This window comes from Tetrao urogallus (assembly GCF_951394365.1).
Source record: "Tetrao urogallus genome assembly, chromosome: 8".
NCBI lineage: Eukaryota > Metazoa > Chordata > Aves > Galliformes > Phasianidae > Tetrao > Tetrao urogallus.
Genome location: NC_136821.1, coordinates 14,949,776 through 14,971,870, shown reverse-complemented (window position 1 = coordinate 14,971,870; position 22,095 = coordinate 14,949,776). Strand labels below are relative to the sequence as shown.

Here is a 22,095-nt window from a genome sequence, read left to right as displayed (position 1 = left end):
GGTTTGGGGGGGCTGCAGGTGAGGGGATGGAGGCAGAAGCAGGCACCATTACCTTTGCCCTGGCTGACTGCTCCTCACTGCCTGCCACAGTCCCCTGTGCCCCTGAACCTCACCTCAGGGGAGCAAGATCTGTACCCCCCCAGCAGCCAGCTCGGACTAAGCTACAGCAATCCCTGCTCCAGCCCCCTCTCACCACCTCCTCCCCAGCACCCAGCATGTGGTGCATGGGGCATGCTCAGGGTCCACCTTTCTAATCCTATGGGTCTTGCTTGGTCACACGCACTAACCATCCCCCCCACTTTTCCCCCCACCCCCACTATATCCCATGGAGCTGCAGGGTGCTAAGGGAAGGAGGTGGCAGGGGGTGGCCGTGCAGGGACAAAGCGGAGTCCTCTGTGCCTCCATGGGCGAGCAGGCGTGCACGGTCCCTGGGCGCAGCAGCCTCAGAACACACCTGGGGAGACAAGCGGAGGGGGGGACACAACATGACTGGTGAAACCTGGTGCTGGGAGAGCGTGGCAGCCAGCTGGGATGGAGGGAAGAGGAAGGTCCTGGGAGGAAAGCCAAGGCACTGTACAGCAGAGCTACACCCATCTTCTGCACGGGAAGAGGGTGACAGCTAAGGGAAACAAGAGGGATCGTGCCCCTAGCCAAGGCAAGTACTCCTGTGGGGTGTGCAAGGAGTGGGAGAGAGCAGGCAAGGTTCTGCAGCAGGAGGGATGGAGAAGGTTAAGGCAGGAGCAAAGGCATCCACTAGACACAAGGCACCAAGCAATGTCCGCGCACCTCTCCTTGCAAGAAGGAGCACCCCACACCCTCCAAGTCTGAGAGGCCAAAACCTCTGCGTGGATGCAGAGAAGGCAGAGAGAGGGGAACTCCCCTGCCCACATTCCACAAATCCTGGGCACAGAGCTGCCCATCCTACAGAGCCCCACCAAGGGCCTTTCTTTCAGCAACCAGGCTAATCTTGGCCGCCTCCCCCTCCCCCAGCACCAGGGCTCCCCCCAGCCACCCTTCACCTTTGGAGGAGCAGGGAGGCAGGACTGACCCCCCTTCCATTGCTGCGGGAGACAGCCAAGCCATGGGCAGCCACCGCATCATGGGTCCTCGCTGCAGCCCTGGCACATCATTCTCTTCGCAATGCCCTACAGAGGGCCCTTTCCCGGGGGGGCACAGCCCCTTAACCCCACGTTCACAGCAGGTGGCAGTGCCACTGCTTCACCTTAGAGGCAGGTTTACGCCCTGGTGTTGTGGGGCTGCCAGCCCTGGGGGGCTCCCGCTCTGGCCCCTCCCGAGGCCCGTGGGCTGCACTGGTGGCACAGGGGCCAGGGCTGCCCCCTGGAGCCGGGTGGGTGCTGGGGCCGTGCCCACCTGCTTGGTGGTGCCCCGCGGCCTCCATCTCAGAGAGGCTGTAGGCCATGGCCAGCTGCAAGTCCTCATCCTCATCCTCGCTGTCTGTGTAGAGGCAGATGGGCGAGGAGCTCGGAGGCCGCTGTGGGGTAGGTGGTGGGGACGAGGGGGGGCGTGGGCTGGGGAAGGCTTGCTGCTCCCGCCGGCTCAACTCCAGCCCCAGCGCCATGTCATCAGGGACACCTGCAGGGAGAGTGAAGTTAATGGCAAGGAATCCCAGTCCCCCCAGCCTCGGTGCCCCCTTCTGCTCAGTGCAGCATAGTGCAGAGCTGGGTGCCCAGCTGAGTCTATGTGTCTGTTCCACAAAGCTTGCACAGGGCCCCAGGTGTCCAAGCCCTAAGGTAGCCCACAGGGCTCCCACCAAGGAGGTTTCCAAAGGAGAGGGTGCTGAAGGTGGCAAGGCTTGGTGGCACCGCTTCTCACCATCGATGTGGATCGACTTCAGCTCCCCATCCTCCTCCACTTCCACCCGCTCCCGCCCATTCTCAATAATCCTGTAGGCAAACAGATGGGTGGGCAGAAAGACAGGCAGACGGTTAGCCTACAGCCAGGCTCTGTGGCAGAAGCAGCCCATGCTGATGAGGAGGTCCTCACCGCTTTGTGGTGATACGTCGACCATTAACAAAGGTGGTGGAGGTGGAGACGGAACGGAATCCCAGCCCTGCATCAGCCCCCGAGCTGAAGGATGAGGTGAAGAAATCTGGAGGAGGGAACAATAAAGGAGCACCTGGGAGGCACGGGCATGTGGGATGGGAGGGTGGCAGGGATGAGCCCATCGGGCCATGGATGCTAAGCTCAGGCACTCCGTATTCCCTACCTGAGGATCCAGGGAAGGTGGAGAAGAAGTGTCCCCCTCCATGGTGCCGGGGGCCAGCTCCCCGCAGCTCAGAGAAGGGCAGCATCTCATCTGGAAAGCAGGCAGCCCCCATCAGCATCAACCCCAGGGTAGGCTAATGATGCCCCATAACTGGCCCCTGGTCCCCTCCCACACCACACGCACCAAAGAATTCAGCAAAGGGATCTCGTCCGCCAAAGAAGTCCCGGAAAACATCGTGAGCGCTGCGGAAGGTGAAGGTGAATTCAGGAGCCCCAGCATCGGCTCTGGAGCCCCCTGGCCCTGCTGGAGGAAAGAGACACTGGGTTGAGAGGGGGCAGGAGCTCCAGTGTGTGCAGCTCCACAGCTGGGTCTCCATACAAGGCTGTACCCAGAGCCGCACTGACCCTTCACCCCATAGCCCTGGTCTGCCCACTCACCTGCCCCCATGAGGCCCTCTTTGCCATAGCGGTCGTAGACATCGCGCTTCTGCTCTGGAAGAAGAAGAGAGGGTGTCAGGGTCAGCTGCCCTAAGGGTGGGGGGTGCCCGTGACACAGCACCGTGGCCTCTTACTGTCTGACAGCACTTCATAGGCCTCAGCGATTTCCTTGAACTTCTGCTCGGCGTATTCCTTGTTGTCCGGGTTTTTGTCCGGGTGCCATTTCAGTGCTGCCTTCCTGTACCTGCGCAGAGGGACACTCAATGATGGGCACACGGCGTCCAGCCAAGCCTCGCTGAGCACTCACAGCTCCGGCCATGGCGGCAGCAGCTCTGAGCTCACTTCTCCCAGTCCCGAAATACAAGCCAGCCAGCACTGCCACAGCACCAATGCCCACACGCATAGCAGCACCTCACATGAAGTCTGGCAGCTCTGGCCACCAAATGGGCAAAAGACTTCCTTTCCCTGCCTCTGCAGCTTATTTCTACTCCTGCCCGCCTGCTTACAGACCCTCCCTTAGATGCACCGCAGCCCTGCTCCCCCCTCGGGGCAGGACAAGTAGATTCATGGCGCGCACTCGCCCGGGCAGCGCTCCCGCCACCAGAGTCTAACAGATCCCGGGGCCGTGCCGGGCTGTGCTGGCCACAGGACACCTGGCACCCAGCCACGGCTGTGTTGGGGTCACGCCCGGGCTCTGCGCGCCGTGCCACCGCCCAGCGCGCAGCCACACGGCCGCACAGCCGCTTCCCTCCCGCTCCCTGCTTGACCCGGGTCAGGGCTCCGGGTCGTGGCGCAGCTCCCTAAGCCAGTTCCGCTCTCCATCCTCGGCCACCCCCGCGCCCTCCGAGGCACGGCCGGCGGGCACCGACTTACGCCTTCTTGATGTCGTCGGCGGTGGCGTTGCGGCTCACACCCAGCGCTTCGTAGTAGTCCACCATGACGCGCGGCCGTCCCGCGGGGTCGCTGGGGGAGGAATGGCGGTGTCAGGCGGCACGGGGTGCGAAGCAGCGCCGCGCTGAGCCCATCACTCCCCCCGCGGCCGCTCAGACCTCCCCGGCACCCGCAGACCGGTGGGCAGCATCCCGCTGCCGGCTCCGCGGGCGCTCCGCGTTACCTCTGTGCTCGGCCGTGCCCCGCCGGGTGCCGCCCGTCCCGCAGCGCAGCCCTCCCGAGCCGCAGCCGCCCCGCGAGTGCCGCGGCCCGCGATAAGGCGCTTAGCGCCCGCTCGGCCTTAGCGGATTAGCGGCTCGGGGCCGGCGCTGCCGTCACGCACCGCGGCCCCGACCCGCGGCCCGGGCCGCATCCGGTGACGGCACCGGAGGCCGCGACTCGCCCTGCCCCGCGCCGGGACGTCGACACGGCGCTCCGGCGCCCGCGCGGCTGCTGGAAGTTTCCGCGGCTCCCCCCGCCGCCGGGACCGGGCCGCCGGGAGGGGACGCGGCGGGACGCCGCTTCGCGGAAAGGGCCCGGCCCCGCGATCGCCCCGCACGCCCCGGTCTGCCCGACGCGCCCCGCGCCCACCTGGCAGCCGCAGCCGCAGCCGAGCGCACCCCGCCCGCACCGGGCCGGCGAGCCGCGTCCCCCAGCCCGGGCCGCCGCGGGGCCTGGAGGCGGGTTCCGCGGGGTGACGAGCGCCGGCCGCGGCCAATCGCGGCGCCGCTACGATGTGACGTCACGAGCCGGGCCGTGTCGGGGCCGGGTGGCGGCGAGCGCAGCGGGGCCGGGGCCGAGCTGCGGTGCGCGGTGCGCGGAGGGCCGGCCCGTGGCTCCGCGCCCAGTCAGCTGCGCTGCCCGGCCCTGCTGGAAAGGCCGCGATGCGGAGCGGCGACGGCAGCGGGGACAGCTGGGGTGACTCAGCGCTTTGCTGTCCCCGCAGGGGGAGGGGGGGGGGGGACGCGGGCGCCGGGTGCCGCTCCTCCTGCGGCCGGGGGACGGCCCGTGCGCCGCGCTGCCGCGGGCACCAGGGGGAGCCGCGGGACGGGGCAGAGAAGCCCTCTGCACGGTGACGGGTGTTGTCAACCCGGCCGCCCCGCGCCTCGGGAGGTCCGCGTCAATCCGTGCTGCGGCGCACCGCGGCCTCTGCAGAGCGGTGCCCGACGCCGGGCCGGTCCCTGCCCCGCGCAGACTCAGCAGCGGGGGCCGGACGGGACTGTTAACGAGAGGGGATGTTTTAGAATCGCCCGACGAAAAGGGCATTTTGTAGCAACAAATCGGTACAAGCTCATTCGGGAATGTGGAGGAAGGGGCGGCCCCGTAAGTCGCTGAGTCCACGTGCCTTAGGAGTCCGGGGCCCCGGTACCCCGGTGGGTGACGGGCATCTCTGCATCTCCCTCCTCGGTAACTTTTCTCTCTGAAATCCACCGGCGCTTGGCCAGCCGCCAGCACCGCCTTTCCGCCTTTAACAATGCTGCAGCAGTGCCCCGTGACTCCAGGCTGGTTCCTCCGTCCGACAGGCTGCTGGCACTACGCACAGCCCCCTTACGTCTCTGCAAATCCCCCTCCACGCGCACATCGCCCTCGCACACATCTGCCGAGTCATCGAGGACTCTGGTTCTCCCCAAAATCGGGGGAGTAGATGAACGTGCAGGGCTGCGCTACTGGGGAGGGGAAGTCGGCTCTGACTCTTGCCCCACGGCTGCTGCCCCACGCCGGCACACTCCTCAGCATTGCATCAGAACTGACCGCAGCGCTGTTGCAACCCCCGACCACTTGTGACACAGGAAGGCCTGCAGGTCTGGGGACGGGCAATCAGCCGCTGGGCCCAAAGCCCCTCCAGAGCCCCCCCAGGAGCTCTAGCGTCAGCTGCCCAGAATTCAGTGCCACCAGTACCAGGAGTACGGGCGCAGCTCATCTGCCGACTGCCTGGTGGCACCTGCCTCACCCCAGAGCTCCGACGTGAAGTCATCGCCATCAGCCAGAAGCGGTCTGTTCACTGCTGTGGGTGTGCAGCCGCTTTTCACAGGGTGTGAATGAAGAAGGGAGGTGACACCCGTCCGGCCTCTGAGCCAGGGCGGCTGCTCACCGAGGGCCGGTCCCGACTCGCCCCTGGTAGCCCGGCACGTCGCGGATGAGCACAGCTTCGTCCCTGGGAGCGCCTCCCTGCCCCGTGAGTCAGGGCTTAGGGCTGCAGCGAGGTCTGGAATTACCCTCATTGTTCCGCACGCAGCAGGCATTTCACAATTCTCTTCATTTCATCTGAACCAGCAATTACACGTCTTCAGCTCGGTTCCAGCGCAGAGAGCCCACGGAGCCGGGGCAGAGCCGGCGCCAGGATACTGCTACAGGAGGAGGGTGGGGAGCAGGCAGAGCAGCATTTTGCTCCTTGCATCCCCACAGTACACAGGGCTCTGTCATCTGTGCTATCTCCAACCTGTTGTACTCTTCCTTCCATCAACAGTTCGTTTTTTCACTGCAGCTGTACAGCAGAATGGTATACAAACAGACACAGGAGCCTCCTGGGGAAGCTGCACATCCTTTCACACCCCAAGGTGCCAGCAGCTTGTTGTACAAATCCTGCAAAGTCGGGGGCACTGCTCGCTGCCTGTCTCTGTCGCTAGTGCTCCAACCTGCACTGCAGACTGCTCGTGCTATAAATGCCCAGAATTGATTGGCACAAGGCAGCACGGAGACAGGAGACACCTAGCACCAACCCCTTGGCATCTGGGAGGTATTTCAGCCAGCACCTCTGCAAAGATTTTCATGGGGAAAGTGGACCCCACCGCTCTGTTTCACACAAGTTAGCTTACTGGGCTCAATTTTTGATGCCTCAGTGCTCCCAGCCTGCCTCCCACTCACGGACTGTGTGCATCAGCACAGGCTGTGCTATCTGCAGATCTCTGAGGTCACCCAAACGACATTTATAGCACGGGACATGTAGGCATTTCTGGAGTCATACAGCCACCACGGCACCCTGTGGTCCAGCAGCACACCCAACCTGGGGATGTGCTGCACTGTAGAACCAGCAGCTTTTCCCACTGGCTCGGTGAGCCCCACCTTGCTCATTTAGCCCAGGCAACTCAGCTCTGGGTATGCTGATAGGCTCTGGCACAGCCTTCACAGCAGCACCACTGCCTTTAATGAAGGTGACACTGGCCAGGTGACTTAGGGACAAAGAGGGGCCATTGTGAGAAGGTCATTTATGTTCAGCTTTCAGAGCAAGCTGAGGGATGACAGCACCTTTCAATGAAAACTCATTAGGTCAGAGGCTGGGGCAGAGGCAGGGCTGGCTCCACATCACAGTGGGTGCCGCAGGGTGTTTTAGGATGGACCAAGCATCGGTGAAGTCACAGCAAAGAGCCAATGAGCCCCCTTCGAGGCAAAATTTCATCTGAACAAACGCACGCAAAATATATGCTGGTCTATGCAAATTTATGCAAATTAAATAGGCGGGGCCTCCCGCCCCGGAGCGGGGGTGCCTCCCCCGGTATAAGGCAGCAGCGGGGCCGGGCCGGCCGAGCGGAGCTACGGCGGTTCGGGCAGAGGAGGTGTGCGACAGCGGCAGCATGGTGAGTGCCCGGCGGACCCTCCCTCCGGGCCCTCGGACAACACGGGAGGGGCCTCCCGGGGCGGGTGCGGCTACCGCGGTGTCCGTGCAGCCGGGGTCCTGCACGCCGTGTGCTCCCTGTCCATGCCGGACTGCAGCCTTTCCCAGGCTTCTGTGTTCGCTCTGACCTAAGCAGGGGGGCATCGGCGCGGGGAGGGCTGCGTTAAGGCTGAACTCGTCCCTGCTCCTCCTTCTGCACCCTTTTACGGCCACAGCGCCCGCAGAAGCATCGTACTTCTCGTGGCCGTCCCGAGGCGCTGACAGCAGCAGAGGTGCTGGCTGCGTGCTTCGGCTACGGAGTTTCCTAGGACTCACCGCTGTCTTTCGTGTTACGAAAGCTGATGGAGCTGCTGGGGGTGGGGGGGGGAGGGGAGGGAAGACAACGACGAGAGAGTGTCACTTCGCTCCTTGCACCTCAGCTTCGGGAAGGATGGTGAGAGCCAGAAGTCCGTCTCTCTAAGGCTGCCAAAGGCTTGTTTCTCTATCCCTGTCCCCTCTGCCTGTGAGTGGCGCTGAAAGCACCCTGGGTGCTCCCTTCTTGTGGCTATCGGTGCTGCACCCAGCGCACAAAATGGCCCCACCGCCTTCCTGCCCGCTGACTCACAGCGGGGCACAGAGCGCTGGAAATCCGGTTGGGTTTGGATGCTCTGCCCGATGACACATCCCAGTCTTGGCAACAGCAGGACCAAGGCAGAGTTATTTTGGTGCTTGTCAGAAAGGCTGCAGCTGTGGGGTGTCTCACCTGGAGGGAGGGAGGCTGCAGGACGGATCTCAGCCCGTTGCTGGGGGACTCTCTTGCATCATCAGCTTTTGGTTCAGCTGCAGCGTGCAATGAATGCCTCCCACTCCAGAGCTAATTTAGGGAAGTGGAGCCTCCGAGCATGGCAACCATTCAGTGCTGCAAACTAGTACCCACTCAGGCTCTTGTTCTCAGTGCCATCACAACCACAGCTCCCAGGGCATGGGCACTGCTCTGCCATCACAGCCCTGCTCTGAAAGTAGCAGATGGGCAGGGGCCATGCCAGCTGCTGTGGGGCTCAGCCTTCCAACTGTGTGTGTTCGTGAAATGAAGGAGATGCTCCCTGGGTGCTCCCAGGGTTGTTGGCTGTGGCAAAGCAGGGAATGTGCTACACCTGTGGCCCCCACCAAACTCTGATCCTGCTTCCCCCTCCCCAGCGCGAGTGCATCTCTGTCCACGTCGGCCAGGCCGGCGTCCAGATGGGCAACACCTGCTGGGAGCTGTACTGCCTGGAGCACGGCATCCAGCCCGACGGGCAGATGCCCAGTGACAAGACCATCGGTGGAGGGGACGACTCCTTCACCACCTTCTTCTGCGAGACTGGTGCTGGGAAGCACGTCCCACGGGCCATCTTTGTGGACCTGGAGCCCACTGTGATCGGTGAGTGCAGAGCTTGGGATGTGAGGCACAGGGTGCAGCATGGCTGTGCTGATTGCAGGCACATTCTGCGCACTCACTCTAATTGCAGAATAACCCAGGGCCTCCTACAACCTCTCCCCATGGCCAGTCATGGCTGACATTGTGCTCATCTCTCCTAGATGAGATTCGAGGAGGGGTCTACAGGCAGCTCTTCCACCCTGAGCAGATGATCACTGGAAAGGAGGATGCTGCCAACAACTATGCCCGTGGGCACTACACCATCGGCAAGGAGATCATCGACCAAGTGCTGGACAGGATCCGGAAGCTGGTGGGTAACCACAATGGGGGATGATGTGTGCCTCTGCACTGAGCTGCGTCATGGTGCATGGGTGGGGGGAGACAAGAAAAGAGCCTGCTGTGCACAGGGAGGTGTCTGCAGCTGCTTCAGGAAAGCTCTAAAACTTTCCTCCAGCGAATGTCAAAGTGCAGAGGACTCTCATGTACCTCTCTCTCTCTCTGCAGGCTGACCAGTGCACTGGCCTCCAAGGCTTCCTTGTGTTCCGCAGTTTTGGAGGTGGCACTGGCTCAGGATTCACCTCCCTGCTGATGGAACGACTCTCCGTTGACTATGGCAAGAAGTCCAAGCTTGAGTTCTCCATCTACCCAGCACCACAGGTCTCCACTGCCGTGGTGGAGCCCTACAACTCCATCCTCACCACACATAGCACCTTGGAGCACTCGGACTGTGCCTTCATGGTGGACAACGAGGCCATCTATGACATCTGCCGCAGGAACCTGGACATCGAGCGCCCAACTTACACCAACCTCAACCGCCTCATCAGTCAGGTCGTCTCCTCCATCACTGCCTCTCTGAGGTTCGATGGAGCACTCAATGTCGACCTCACTGAGTTCCAGACCAACCTGGTGCCCTACCCTCGCATCCACTTCCCCCTGGCTACCTACGCCCCGGTTGTTTCAGCCGAGAGGGCTTATCATGAGCAGCTGTCGGTGGCTGAGATCACCAACTCGTGCTTCGAGCCAGCCAACCAGATGGTGAAGTGCGACCCTCGGCACGGCAAGTACATGGCGTGCTGCCTGCTGTACCGCGGGGACGTGGTGCCCAAGGACGTCAACGCCGCCATCGCCACCATCAAGACCAAGCGCAGCATCCAGTTTGTGGACTGGTGCCCAACCGGTTTCAAGGTGGGCATCAACTACCAGCCGCCCACGGTGGTGCCGGGGGGAGACCTGGCCAAGGTGCAGCGCGCCGTCTGCATGCTGAGCAACACCACGGCCATCGCCGAGGCCTGGGCGCGCCTGGACCACAAGTTCGACCTGATGTACGCCAAGCGCGCCTTCGTGCACTGGTACGTGGGCGAGGGCATGGAGGAGGGGGAGTTCTCCGAGGCGCGGGAGGACATGGCCGCCCTGGAGAAGGATTACGAGGAGGTGGGCCTGGACTCCTACGAGGATGAAGAGGAGGGCGAGGAGTAGAGCGGTCGCCTGGCAGAGGACCTTGCTGCTTTTCCCGTGTCACCTGCGGAAACCCTTTGCAATAAATCATTTGAGAACCTCTGTGTCTCCCAGTGACCCCCCAGCTGTGCTGGTTTCTTGCCAGGTCAGGTGTGTGGTGCATGCTTCAGTGCTGCTGCTGCTGCTGCTATGCTTCCTCCCTGCGTGCTCTGCTCCTGCTGCCCCTGCAGCTAAAAGCCCCGCACTTGTGGCTGAGGACGGGATGCACACCACACTCTGGGCACATCCCCAGCCCAAGGAATCAGGAGGAATTCTTATGATGTGATGGGAGAAGCACCAGGCTCAGGACCTGAAACCAAAGGGTCTGGCAGAAGAGAGGAATGGTTTCCCTTGGGGAAGCCTGCAGTAGTTTTCCATCTTTTCAGTGAGTTTTTGTTTTGTGTGAGCAGGGATTTGGGAAGGCATCCCAGTAGGCTGAACTCAAAAGGAAAAAATGAAGGAAGTAGGAACAGCCTGTCCATTGCTTTTTCTCATGCTGGAGCTGATGTCAGTGGACTTCAAATGATCCCCAGTGGCTTTGGTACCATTTTGTATCTTTCCCATGGTAGCTTCTAGGGATGCCATGGGCACATCCCAATGGAACAGCTCCCTTCTTCCCTGCTAAGGAGGGGGTGGTTTATTCCTGGTCTCAAAGCCTGATGCTGTCTTCTAGGTGGGGAAGTGCTCATGCCAGCACTGGGGCTCCATCACATTCCCACTCACTTCCATCCTGGGGGGCACATAGCAAGAACTGCCTGCCCTGGGCTGGCCCCGTGCTGCCCAGCATTCACGGGTCTGAGCATCAGCTCCTTCCTCCAGCTGCAAACAGGAGATTTGTGTTACCCATTATCCAGCATGCGGGGACCAGAGATTAATTTTCCCTGCTTAACACTAATGCTCCAGCTACACTGACCCGCAGGGACTGTCCTCTGCTGCCCTCCTCCTCCCAGCATGCACCCGTGTGTCCGTTGGAGGGGAAAGTTTGAGCCAGCAGTGGGCTGCACCGAGTGCTGGAGCACGGCCAGACACAGCCTCACTGCGCAGAGCAGCTCCTGGCACTGTTCTCGTGTCTGTGACCAGCGTCCTCTGCACAGGACTGAACCATGCCAGCTGCTCAGGGTGAAATTGCTGTCCCTCATGCTAGGCACTACTTCCAACAGCTCCTGAGATCTGAGCACTGGGCAAGGAAGGACCCTACTCCTCCAAGAGTAATTCTATTGCTTTGATACCATCAAAGCCCTCGGAGTGACCTGACTGCTGCCAGAAGCACACAGTGTTTGCATTTGTGTCCTGTTCCTTTTTTTTCTGAAGGTTATCCTGCACTTCTGAACTACACATCCCTGTAGGGAGGACCCAGCAGTTACCCCTTACCATGCACAGCAGAACCCAGAGCTCACAGGGAGCTCTAGATCCCAACAGAGCCTGCAGTGAGGGGAGGCTGGTGAGGGGACAGTTGAAACGGCGTGTGCTCCATCTGTGGCTGATCCCCACAGGCCTGCACCCCCCTCCTGATACCGCGGTTTCCCTACTGGAAGCAGAGGGAGAGCTACTCCAGTCCCGGCACTTCAGTGTTTCTCATCCCCTTTGCCAACTGCGTAGAGACTCAGACTCCAGCTACTTTCCTAGGAAGCCCTCCCTCTCCGCATGCAAATACCCTCCCCAAATAAAGGGGCGTGGCGCCAGCAGGCCCCTCCCCCCTATATGAGGTTCGCTGCGGCGGGGATTGCCGCAGCAGCTTCGCACCGAGCTCCGCCGTACCGAGCAACCGGGACAGTCCGGGCCGGCAGCCGCAGCATGGTGAGTGTAGGCCGGGCACCGCGCACCGCTCGCTGGGCCCGGACAGCCGCCCCGGTACCGGAGGGGGGAGGCACGGCAGAGCTGCTGCGACGCAGCCCTTCCTTCCCCGCCGTGACCTTGGGCAGCCCCACCGGCCCCTGCCCGGGGGCTACGTGCCCCTGCCGGCCCCTTCCACCCGACAGCCCGGGGAGCTCTGGTGTCCCCCAGGCTCCGCAGCGGGTTGCGGAGGGGGGTGACCCCTCCGGTGGCGTCCGGTGCCCGACGGCCGCGGACGGGCGGGGACAGCTGCCGGGGAGGGGGGAAGCACGGGTCGGGCACCGGGGGCGCGGGCGGAGTGCGCGGCGGAGTTCCCCCTCGCTGCAACGGGCCGCCCCGCCGGGGTTGCCGGAGTAGGGCGGGGGGTTCGCTCCGGTCCGACGGATCCCGGCTGCTCCTGCAGGGTGCGGGCCGGAGCGGTCCGGGCCGGGGCCGATGACCAAAGCGGGTGATGGGCTCAGCCGTCGGGCTCGGGGCTATATTTAGCGGCACGGTGTCCTTCGTCTCGCCGGGATGAGCCTGTCGCTGTCCCTCCCGGCAGCTGCAATCCTGGCGCACCCCCAGCCCTGCCCGCAGCGATGCTGTGCGGGGGCACCGTCCCCGGGAGGTTTTGCAGCGCGGGGCTGGCCCCTAGTCCTGAGCGATGCCCGATCTGATCCTGCCTCCCCCTCCCCAGCGCGAGTGCATCTCCGTCCACGTCGGCCAGGCCGGCGTCCAGATGGGCAACACCTGCTGGGAGCTGTACTGCCTGGAGCACGGCATCCAGCCCGATGGGCAGATGCCCAGTGACAAGACCATCGGTGGAGGGGACGACTCCTTCACCACCTTCTTCTGCGAGACCGGTGCTGGGAAGCACGTCCCACGGGCCATCTTTGTGGACCTGGAGCCCACTGTGATCGGTGAGTGCGGAGCTTGGGATGTGAGGCACAGGGTGCAGCATGGGTGTGCAGCAAGCAACCGGTGCATGCATTCCTGCATCCTGCACCAGGTGTAACCCCGAGAGAAGCCACAAGCCTCCACACCAGCTGTTGTTACTGGAATGTCGTAGAGGCAGCAATGGTGGTAGTCTCTGTATGTGCACGGAGAGAAACCAGCCTGACCGGCACTGCGGCTCTGGCTGTATCACAGTGGCCAGGCAGCTCCCAGTGAGTGGGAGAATCTGAACTCCCGTGCAGGGAGGTGGCAGCAGACACCGCTGGCAGAGAAACCTGGCACCTGCATGGCCCCACTGACGTACAGTCCTGGCAGGTGGAATGGGTGGAGGAAAAGGGATGGGCGCTTGGCTGCTTGGCAGCCAGTTCAAAGGTTTCACTGGCCTCAGCCTCCTTTGCTCTCTCTTAGATGAGGTGCGGGCTGGGATCTACCGGCAGCTCTTCCACCCCGAGCAACTCATCACTGGCAAGGAGGATGCTGCCAACAACTATGCCCGTGGGCACTACACCATCGGCAAGGAGATCATCGACCAAGTGCTGGACAGGATCCGGAAGCTGGTGGGTAACCGCAAAATGGGATCATATATCTCTGCCTGGGCTCGGTCATAGTGCTGGGCTCAGAGCCTGACTGTGCCAAGAGAGGGATTTGCAGCTGTCCGCGGAAGGGATGGAACAAGTCCTGAAGGACTTCCAGAGTCAAATGTTGACAAGAATATCTGTTGCAGAGCAATCTCACATGTCTTTCTCTCTCTGCAGGCTGACCAGTGCACTGGCCTCCAAGGCTTCCTTGTGTTCCACAGTTTTGGAGGTGGCACTGGCTCAGGATTCACCTCCCTGCTGATGGAACGACTCTCCGTTGACTATGGCAAGAAGTCCAAGCTTGAGTTCTCCATCTACCCAGCACCACAGGTCTCTACTGCCGTGGTGGAGCCCTACAATTCCATCCTCACCACTCACACCACCCTGGAGCACTCGGACTGTGCCTTCATGGTGGACAACGAGGCCATCTATGACATCTGCCGCAGGAACCTGGACATCGAGCGCCCAACTTACACCAACCTCAACCGCCTCATCAGCCAGATTGTCTCCTCCATCACTGCCTCTCTGAGGTTCGATGGAGCACTCAATGTCGACCTCACTGAGTTCCAGACCAACCTGGTGCCCTACCCTCGCATCCACTTCCCCCTGGCTACCTACGCCCCTGTCATCTCTGCAGAAAAAGCCTATCATGAGCAGCTGTCGGTGGCTGAGATCACCAACTCGTGCTTCGAGCCAGCCAACCAGATGGTGAAGTGCGACCCTCGGCACGGCAAGTACATGGCGTGCTGCCTGCTGTACCGCGGGGACGTGGTGCCCAAGGACGTCAACGCCGCCATCGCCACCATCAAGACCAAGCGCAGCATCCAGTTTGTGGACTGGTGCCCAACCGGTTTCAAGGTGGGCATCAACTACCAGCCGCCCACGGTGGTGCCGGGGGGAGACCTGGCCAAGGTGCAGCGCGCCGTCTGCATGCTGAGCAACACCACGGCCATCGCCGAGGCCTGGGCGCGCCTGGACCACAAGTTCGACCTGATGTACGCCAAGCGCGCCTTCGTGCACTGGTACGTGGGCGAGGGCATGGAGGAGGGGGAGTTCTCCGAGGCGCGGGAGGACATGGCCGCCCTGGAGAAGGATTACGAGGAGGTGGGCCTGGACTCCTACGAGGATGAAGAGGAGGGCGAGGAGTAGAGCGGTCGCCTGGCAGAGGACCTTGCTGCTTTTCCCGTGTCACCTGCGGAAACCCTTTGCAATAAATCATTTGAGAACCTCTGTGTCTCCCAGTGACCCCCCAGCTGTGCTGGTTTCTTGCCAGGTCAGGTGTGTGGTGCATGCTTCAGTGCTGCTGCTGCTGCTGCTATGCTTCCTCCCTGCGTGCTCTGCTCCTGCTCCAGCTCCAGCTTGCTCCTCGCACAGGTAAGAGACCCTGGGACTGCAGTGCTCATCCCACACTGCTCACCATCCAGGCAGGGTGGGTACTGCTTCCTCATGTGGATAACCCTGCATCCTTCTTGGAGTCCTGAGGAGCAGATTCAGCCTGAGCAGGGAAAACTGTGTCTGCTGAAACATCTTCATGTGTACAGCCAGTTGGGTAGGTGGGCTTATCAGAAAGATGAGTGCTTGGAGCATTGGGAAAAGCCCAGGGCATGTCCCAGCTCTGCAGTGCAGTGGATGCACATTGTGAGGGTATCTGGCATGGCATGGATCCCTGTGGCTGTTTTACTACTGTGTTGTGGTGAGAGGATTAAAGGAGGGAAATGCTCCCTTTGAAACCACTTGGCTACCTCTCTTTCTTTCCCTGCTGCGGGCAGCCCAACTGCTGTGTGTCTGCTACACCCCTCCAGCTGCTGATGCTCATAGTGCCATCCCAAGGCTGTCTTTGTCCCCCTGCAGCAGAGCTGCTGCCCTTTGCACCCAGGTGCTGGGCTCTGCCTGTGCCTTGCGCAGTGCGTGCTGCGTGAGCCCCTTTCCTGCACTGCACTGCCCCCGAGAGCCTGCACAGCGGTGCTGCACAGCAGGGCTTAGCTGTAACCACAGACAGATTTGTCACAGTGGGGCCAGAGATTAACTTTCTCTGCTTAACACTAATGCTGCAGCTGCATGGAGCTGTGGAGCTGTCCTCCCCCACCATTCCCTTTCAGCAATGCCTGGCTGTGCCTGGCTGCTTGGTCCTGGCTGTGTGCCCCGCTCACCCCATGTCCAGCAGGACAGAGGACACCGTGCACATCTCCGCAAGAACACCTTTATTCAAAACACAAGGCAATGTGGGTGCCAGGGCAGCGGGCGCTGAGCCCAGCCTGCCCCTGCCTTGCTCCACAGCACAAGGCCGGGCCCGGCTGCAGCCATACCCCAGGGCAGGAGATACCTGCTGCCCTGTGGGCTCAGAGAGGGCAGCGAGGCCTTGCCCTCAGCAGCAGGGCACATGTGCCAGTCCTGCAACCTAGTGCTGGGCTGTGCTGGCCACAGCAGCCACACAGACACCAGCAGCCGTGCAGGCCCCAGCGGCAGCATTCAGGGTACAAACCACTGCATCGCACACCCCCAAATGACAACGTCTGACTCCAAAACACCTCCAGCACAGAGCAGCTCTTCCTGGGGTGCAGAAATCCCCTCAGGAGCAGCCGTAGGGGAAAGCAGGTCCAGGGCAGCCCAATACAGCCTAGGCCAGCGATGGGCCACACTCAGATACTTGTGGTGACCTGGCCGGCAGGCATAGCCTGCAGTCCCTCCAGCTGCTGTAGGATGTCCTCAATGTTGGGCCGCTCCTGGGGGTTCACTGTCATCATGGAGGAGAGCAGGCGGTGCAAGGCAGCTGAGTACCTGTAGGGAGTGAGGGGTCAGCATGGCCCTGCCATGGGGAGCAGGGCCCACCCATCTCCAGAACCTCACCTGGAAGTTGTGGGGATGGTGATGGGGTTCTGCACCGCCAGTGCCACGCTGTCACCCTTCTGAAAGATGGCATCGTAGGGGCCCTCCCCGAACATCATGCAGTACAGCACACAGCCTAGAGACTGCAGTGCAGCCATTAGAGTGGCCCCTTACCCCACAGCATTGGGGGGCGGAGGGGCTGCGTCCTCACCCAAATATCCGTTCGCTCATCGATGACACACTGGCTAGGCACTGTGAAGAGTTCAGGGGCACGGTAGGAGATGGTGCAGCGCTGGGCAGCCCAGTCCTGCAGAGAGGCAGAGGGGATGCAGGGCTGGTGGCAGTGGGACGATTCCCTCCCACCCCTCCCCCCCCCCAGCACGGGCACCCACCTGCACAGCCATGGCCTCCCGAGAGTTGGTGACTTCCATGCGGGCCCGGTTCATGGAGCCCAGGTCCATTAGAATAGGCTGGTCATCCTCATCCAGCAGCACATTGGTGGGCTTGAGGTCCCTGCAGTGGGAAGGGGACATCACCAAGCGCCCACTAGAAGCCTGCTGCCCCCACCCCTGGCCAAGGACCCCACCTGTGTGCGTAGCCCTTGCTGTGAATGGCCTGCAGCCCACTGCAGATGCCATGGAGGATGAGAAGGATGCGCTGCTCTGGCATGAAGGTTCCTTTCTCCCGCAGCGCTTCCACCTCGCTCCATAGGGTCCCCCCCTGGCAAAGATACACAACGGGTGATCACCACAGCCCTGCGTGACATAAGGCCGGAGGCCACTCCCTCACCTTCACATAGGGCAGGAGCAGCCAGGCCTCGTGCTTGGCACCCTTTTCCACCAGGCAGTGGGCCTCCAGGCGCAGAATGTTGGGGTGTTGGAAGAGGTTGTGCATCTCCACTTCGCGCAGGGCAGCCTGCCGGTCCTCCTTGTCGTGGCACAGGATGCGCTTCAGCGCATAGAAGCGCCCGTCCCGCAGCCCCTCCACCAGGTCCACGTAGCTGAAGCCCCTGCGGGGAGCAGAGCGCCGTGTGGGGATGGCAGCCGTGCCCAAACATCCCCTCCATACACGAGCATCTCTCCCAAAGTCCTGACTATCCATCCCCTCCGTGCCCCGACCACCCCTTATGCCCGACGTCCCCCGTGCCCCTGGCATCCCACCCGTGCCCAATATCCCCAGCCCCCCGTCCCGCCGCACCCCTCGGCCAGGCGCTGCAGCAGGAGGTACCGCGCACCCCCCAGGCTGACGGTGCCACGGGAACAGACGCACAGCGCCTGCCCCATCGTCCGCGCGCGTCATCGCCCGCCGCCGCGCGTCACCGCCGCGTCACCCGCGGCACCGAGGGGGCGGAGATTCGCCGAAGTGGGCGTGGTCTGAGATGAAGTGGGCGTGGCCTGCCGCGAGGGGCGGAAGGCGGTGCCGCGGGGCGGTGCCGTTCCGACCCGTGCCGTCATTATGAGCGCCGCGGAGCTTCGGGCGGGATGAGAGTTTCTTCGGTCGTTCTGCGCCGTCTCCCCAGCCTCTGAGCCGCGGTCATGGGGCTGCCGGCCCTCGTGCTGCTGCTGGCGGCTGCGCTGCTGCGTACGGAGGTGGGTGCGGGAGGGCGGCGGGCTGGGGTCATCCCGTTCTTCTCGGCCCCCCCCCCCCCCGTGGACCTGCGCTGGGGCCGGGGAGGGGCTGCCTCCTCCAGCTCTGCCCCCGTCCCGCAGGCCGCCCTCCCGGCGCGCTCCTTCCAGATCGATTTCGAGCGGGACTGCTTCCGCAAGGACGGGGCCCCGTTCCGCTACGTGTCGGGCAGCGTGCACTACGCTCGCGTCCCGCGGCCCGCCTGGCGAGACCGGCTGCTGCGGCTCTACATGGCCGGGCTGAATGCCGTGCAGGTGTAAGTGAGCCTGAGGCTGTGTGCGGAGCTCTGACACCCCGCAGCTTGGGCTGTCTCTGGTTGCCATCCCCTTCTCCCCCCAGCTACGTCCCTTGGAACTACCACGAGCCGCATCCGGGAGTGTATGACTTCACGGGGGAACGGGACGTGGAAGCCTTCCTGGACCTGGCTGCGGAGCTGGGGCTGCTGGTGATCCTGCGCCCGGGGCCCTACATCTGTGCCGAGTGGGAGATGGTGAGCCCCGGCTCTGCCCCAGGGCTGCCAGGTGGCTCAGCTGGCCCCGTGCTCACTGATGATGCTCTCCACGTTCCTGTAGGGCGGGCTGCCTGCCTGGCTGCTGTGGAAAGCAGACATCATCCTGCGCTCCTCTGACCCTGGTGAGCTCAGCATGTGGCCACAGCCGTGGTGTCCCTTCAGACAGTCCCCGCATGCTGCTCAGCCCGGCCCCAAGCATGACTTTTTCCATTTGCTTCTCCCTCTTCTGGGAGCCTGTAGTTCCTCCTCTGCACCCTCAGTCCCTCTCATTGCAGGGCCAGTGGCTGAGGGTTGGGGCTAAGCTGCCCCTGTCCCCAGCCTACATGGCAGCCGTGGACGCCTGGCTCCATGTCCTCCTGCCCAAGATTAAGCCACGGCTCTACCAGCATGGGGGGAACATCATCAGTGTGCAGGTGGGTGCTGTGGGACCTGTCACCAGGTGCCTGTCAGGACATGGCTGTATCCCACCTGGTGCCTGATTTGCAGGTGGAGAATGAATATGGGAGCTACTATGCCTGTGACCTCAGCTACCTGCAGCACCTGCTGGGCACCTTCCGGGCACTGCTGGGCCCTGAGGTGCTGCTCTTCACCACTGATGGTGCACAGATGGAGGAGCTGCGCTGTGGCACCCTGCAGGGGCTCTATGCCACTGTTGACTTTGGGCCAGGTGCTGCCAAGGGGAAGGAGCAGATGAGATGGGGGCAGATGTCCTCTCCCCCTTTCTGCTCCAGCCTCACTTCTTTTCCCCTTGTAGACTCCAATGTGACGGAAGCATTTGGTGCCCAGCGCCACATTGAGCCAAGGGGACCGCTGGTGAGGCACCATGTGAGAGGGTGGTGTGGGGTGTGTCACCCCATCTCCAGCAGGTGACAGCCCTTGGCTTCCCCAGGTGAACTCTGAATACTACGTGGGCTGGCTGGACTACTGGGGGGGCCCGCATGCCAGCACCAGTGCCACACTGGTGGCTCAGGGACTCACCGATATGCTGCAGCTGGGAGCCAACGTCAACATGCAAGTAGCCAACTTAGGGCATGGCCTGGCTACCAGACCCCTCCTCTATTGGTTTTAGAGATGGCTGGGGGGCAGCAGGGTGGTCCAGGCCATGTGGGTGCTGACTGCTCTCTGGGCTGTTACACAGGTACATGTTCCACGGAGGCACCAACTTTGCCTACTGGAGCGGTGAGTGGGAGACTGAAGGAGGCCATGCAGCAGGACTCTTTGCATCTGGGAGCCTTTTCCAGGCTGCTTCTCTGTCCTAGGGGGGAGGTTTTCGATGCTGCACCCCAGCTTGTACTCCAGAGGGCTCCTTTAATCCCTGAGTAGTTCTGGGTCATGCTCACTACAGTTGTATTGCCTCCAGCGTAGAGCTGGTATCCAGGTGCTAGGCTCTCCCTGCAGCTCCCATCACTTCCTTGGCCAGGAGCTGACTTCAAGGGCCAGTACAAACCAGTGACCACCAGTTATGACTATGATGCGCCACTCTCAGAGGCTGGAGACCCCACGGAGAAGCTGTTTGCCATCCGCACAGTCATCAGCAAGGTACTGAGCCTGACAGGAGGAGGGGCAGTGCTGGGTTCTGCTGCTTGTCCTAAGAAGAGGGAGCAGAGAGGGGCTGGGCAGGGCCATGTCTGCACTTATTCTAGGGGAAGCCTTAGCCCTGTGGGGCACCTGACAGTCTGCTGTTCAGTTTCAGCCCCTGCCAGTGGGCCCGATGCCACCCCCCACCCCCAAGTATGCCTACGGTTGGGTGACTCTGCACAAGGTGAATGCCCGCCTCGAGGTTTGTGCTGTCCTGCCTGGCCTTGCCTGGCTGCCCAGCTCCCATCCCTGTCTTTGCAGTATGCTGATCTCCTGGATGTCTTGGATGTACTGTCCCCCTCTGGGCCCATCCAGAGTGAGTTCCCACTCATCTTTGAGGCAGTAAAGCAGGTGGGTGCCCTGAAGGTTACTGGAGGAGATGTTCTAGGGTAGAAGAATGGGACTCGTTACCAGCCCTACTTCTCTTTCTGTGCTGCCTGACAGGCCCATGGCTTCATGCTGTACCGCACACAGCTGCCCCGTGACATCCTGGCCCCAGCCATGCTGAGCGCTCCTCCCCATAGCATCTGTGATCGTGGCTACGTGATGCTGCAGAAGGTGAGAGAGCAAGGGTGCCTGCTTCTTGGGAGAGATGTGCTGTGATGGGGATTGGGGCAGCACACTGACTGAGAGCCTCATTGAAGCCCTGAGGTCTCTCCGCTGGCCCATTTGTGTCTGCTCTGGTGTAGAGAAGGCAGTGGAATGCTACACTAGCAGGCTGCTGCTAGCAGTGCTTATGGTGGTGAGACAGAGTGTGGGACTGGGATGTAGTGGGGCAACGCTGACCCTATGGCTGCAGGAGTACCAGGGAACGCTGGAGCGGGACGGTCAGACAGAACTGCATGTGAAAGGCAAGGCAGGGGACACGTTGGATGTACTCCTGGAGAACATGGGCAGGATCAGCTTCGGGGCAAACTTCAGTGACTTCAAGGTGAGGAAAGAGGGCCTCAGGGCTGCTCCATGCAAATGGCGTGGGCACGTGTGGCCAAACACCCTCCCTTGCCCTCAGCCATGGTGAGAACACCTCAAACCCTGCTACCTGGTTAATCCCGCACCATGCCCTTCTTCTTATCCACACACCCACTGGCTTAGCCCTGGGCAGGTGGCAAACACTTTGGGATAAAGCAGTGAGATTGGCATCCCCCTTTCCTGCTGCTGTGGCAGCCAAGGCCATGCAGCCTGTCTGAGGGGATCCCATCTCCACTGCTAAGGGGGAGATGCATGCTTGGGCCGCATGCGACATCTTTCTGCCTAGGGCAAACCCTGCTTCCCCATTTTTCCTTCTGCTCCACTTCAGGGCTTGCTGGGGAACCTCTCCTTGGACTCCAGACCACTCAGCAAGTGGCTCATCTACCCCTTGGCCATAGATGCTGCCATCCAGCAGGGCTGGCCCCATGCTGCTCTGCCTAAATCAAGCTGCAGGGGCAGAGCAGGGCCAGCCTTCTACACAGGGACCTTTGAGACCCCTGGCATTGCCTGGGACACCTTTGTGAAATTCCCAGGTTGGAGCAAGGTAAGCCTGTGCAGAGTTAGGAGGGGGATGAGGGTGGAGAGCATGGCTCAGTCTTATCTCCATCTCCCAGGGCCAGCTGTGGATAAATGGCTTCAATCTGGGCCGGTACTGGCCCCATCAAGGACCCCAGCAAACCCTCTTTGTGCCTGGCTCGATACTGTGTGTTGGCTGCTCCAACAACATCACAGTGCTGGAGCTAGAGGGGGCACCCCTCAACCCCTTTCTGCTCTTCCTTGACCAACCCCTTTTCAACAGGACCCTCAGCCATAGCCCTCTGGACAAAGAATAAACACAGGACTGCCAGGCACTGTCACTGCATCTCACTATGCCTGCAGGGATTGCAGGGGGCTGGTGAAGCACTATGGGTCTGGTTGGTGCTTAGGAAAAAGGCACAGCCCAGCAGGGACAGCCAAAGTTGGCTGCTTTGGAGCCAGGCAGGCTCTTTACTAGGAAAGGAGCCCAGAATCAGCTTGTTTTCCATCAATACTTGAACTTATCTCAAATAGTTAATGCTTAAATGCTTAAACACCTAGAGGGGGTTGAAGGCACCTCTTTATTGACTATGCAGGCAGAGGAGGTAGTTGTTAACATGATGTGGCT

General features: G+C 61.7%; 5 protein-coding genes across 5 annotated transcripts; 3 read left to right on the top strand and 2 right to left on the bottom strand.

The window, feature by feature from the left end:
- Window positions 1–317: 317 nt before the first annotated feature.
- Window positions 318–3,602, bottom strand: DNAJB2 (DnaJ heat shock protein family (Hsp40) member B2; the record flags this gene model as incomplete). The annotated part of the gene is made up of 9 exons (XM_079538910.1): window positions 318–454; window positions 1,372–1,593; window positions 1,834–1,904; window positions 2,005–2,110; window positions 2,228–2,317; window positions 2,411–2,527; window positions 2,665–2,718; window positions 2,799–2,908; window positions 3,538–3,602. The coding sequence occupies 9 exons, from the start codon at window positions 3,600–3,602 to the stop codon at window positions 444–446; spliced, it is 846 nt and encodes a 281-aa protein (XP_079395036.1). The 3' UTR covers window positions 318–443.
- A 4,823-nt stretch (window positions 3,603–8,425) lies between these two features.
- Window positions 8,426–10,151, top strand: LOC306949458 (tubulin alpha-4A chain-like; the record flags this gene model as incomplete). The annotated part of the gene is made up of 3 exons (XM_079539354.1): window positions 8,426–8,606; window positions 8,765–8,913; window positions 9,108–10,151. The coding sequence occupies 3 exons, from the start codon at window positions 8,426–8,428 to the stop codon at window positions 10,077–10,079; spliced, it is 1,302 nt and encodes a 433-aa protein (XP_079395480.1). The 3' UTR covers window positions 10,080–10,151.
- Window positions 10,152–12,648: 2,497 nt separating this feature from the next.
- On the top strand, window positions 12,649–14,662 carry LOC306949295 (tubulin alpha-5 chain; the record flags this gene model as incomplete). Its single annotated transcript, XM_079539150.1, has 3 exons — window positions 12,649–12,829; window positions 13,272–13,420; window positions 13,619–14,662. 3 exons carry the CDS (start codon window positions 12,649–12,651, stop codon window positions 14,588–14,590), a joined length of 1,302 nt encoding a protein of 433 aa, XP_079395276.1. The 3' UTR covers window positions 14,591–14,662.
- A 1,418-nt stretch (window positions 14,663–16,080) lies between these two features.
- On the bottom strand, window positions 16,081–17,550 carry STK16 (serine/threonine kinase 16; the record flags this gene model as incomplete). Its single annotated transcript, XM_079539179.1, has 7 exons — window positions 16,081–16,219; window positions 16,289–16,410; window positions 16,479–16,574; window positions 16,660–16,780; window positions 16,854–16,987; window positions 17,057–17,276; window positions 17,465–17,550. The coding sequence occupies 7 exons, from the start codon at window positions 17,548–17,550 to the stop codon at window positions 16,081–16,083; spliced, it is 918 nt and encodes a 305-aa protein (XP_079395305.1).
- A 252-nt stretch (window positions 17,551–17,802) lies between these two features.
- On the top strand, window positions 17,803–21,784 carry GLB1L (galactosidase beta 1 like; the record flags this gene model as incomplete). Its single annotated transcript, XM_079539240.1, has 16 exons — window positions 17,803–17,856; window positions 17,977–18,149; window positions 18,233–18,383; window positions 18,466–18,526; window positions 18,723–18,817; window positions 18,891–19,071; window positions 19,159–19,217; window positions 19,294–19,419; window positions 19,547–19,583; window positions 19,825–19,943; window positions 20,092–20,166; window positions 20,244–20,333; window positions 20,427–20,540; window positions 20,782–20,913; window positions 21,280–21,495; window positions 21,566–21,784. 16 exons carry the CDS (start codon window positions 17,803–17,805, stop codon window positions 21,782–21,784), a joined length of 1,902 nt encoding a protein of 633 aa, XP_079395366.1.
- Between the last annotated feature and the right edge of the window lie 311 nt (window positions 21,785–22,095).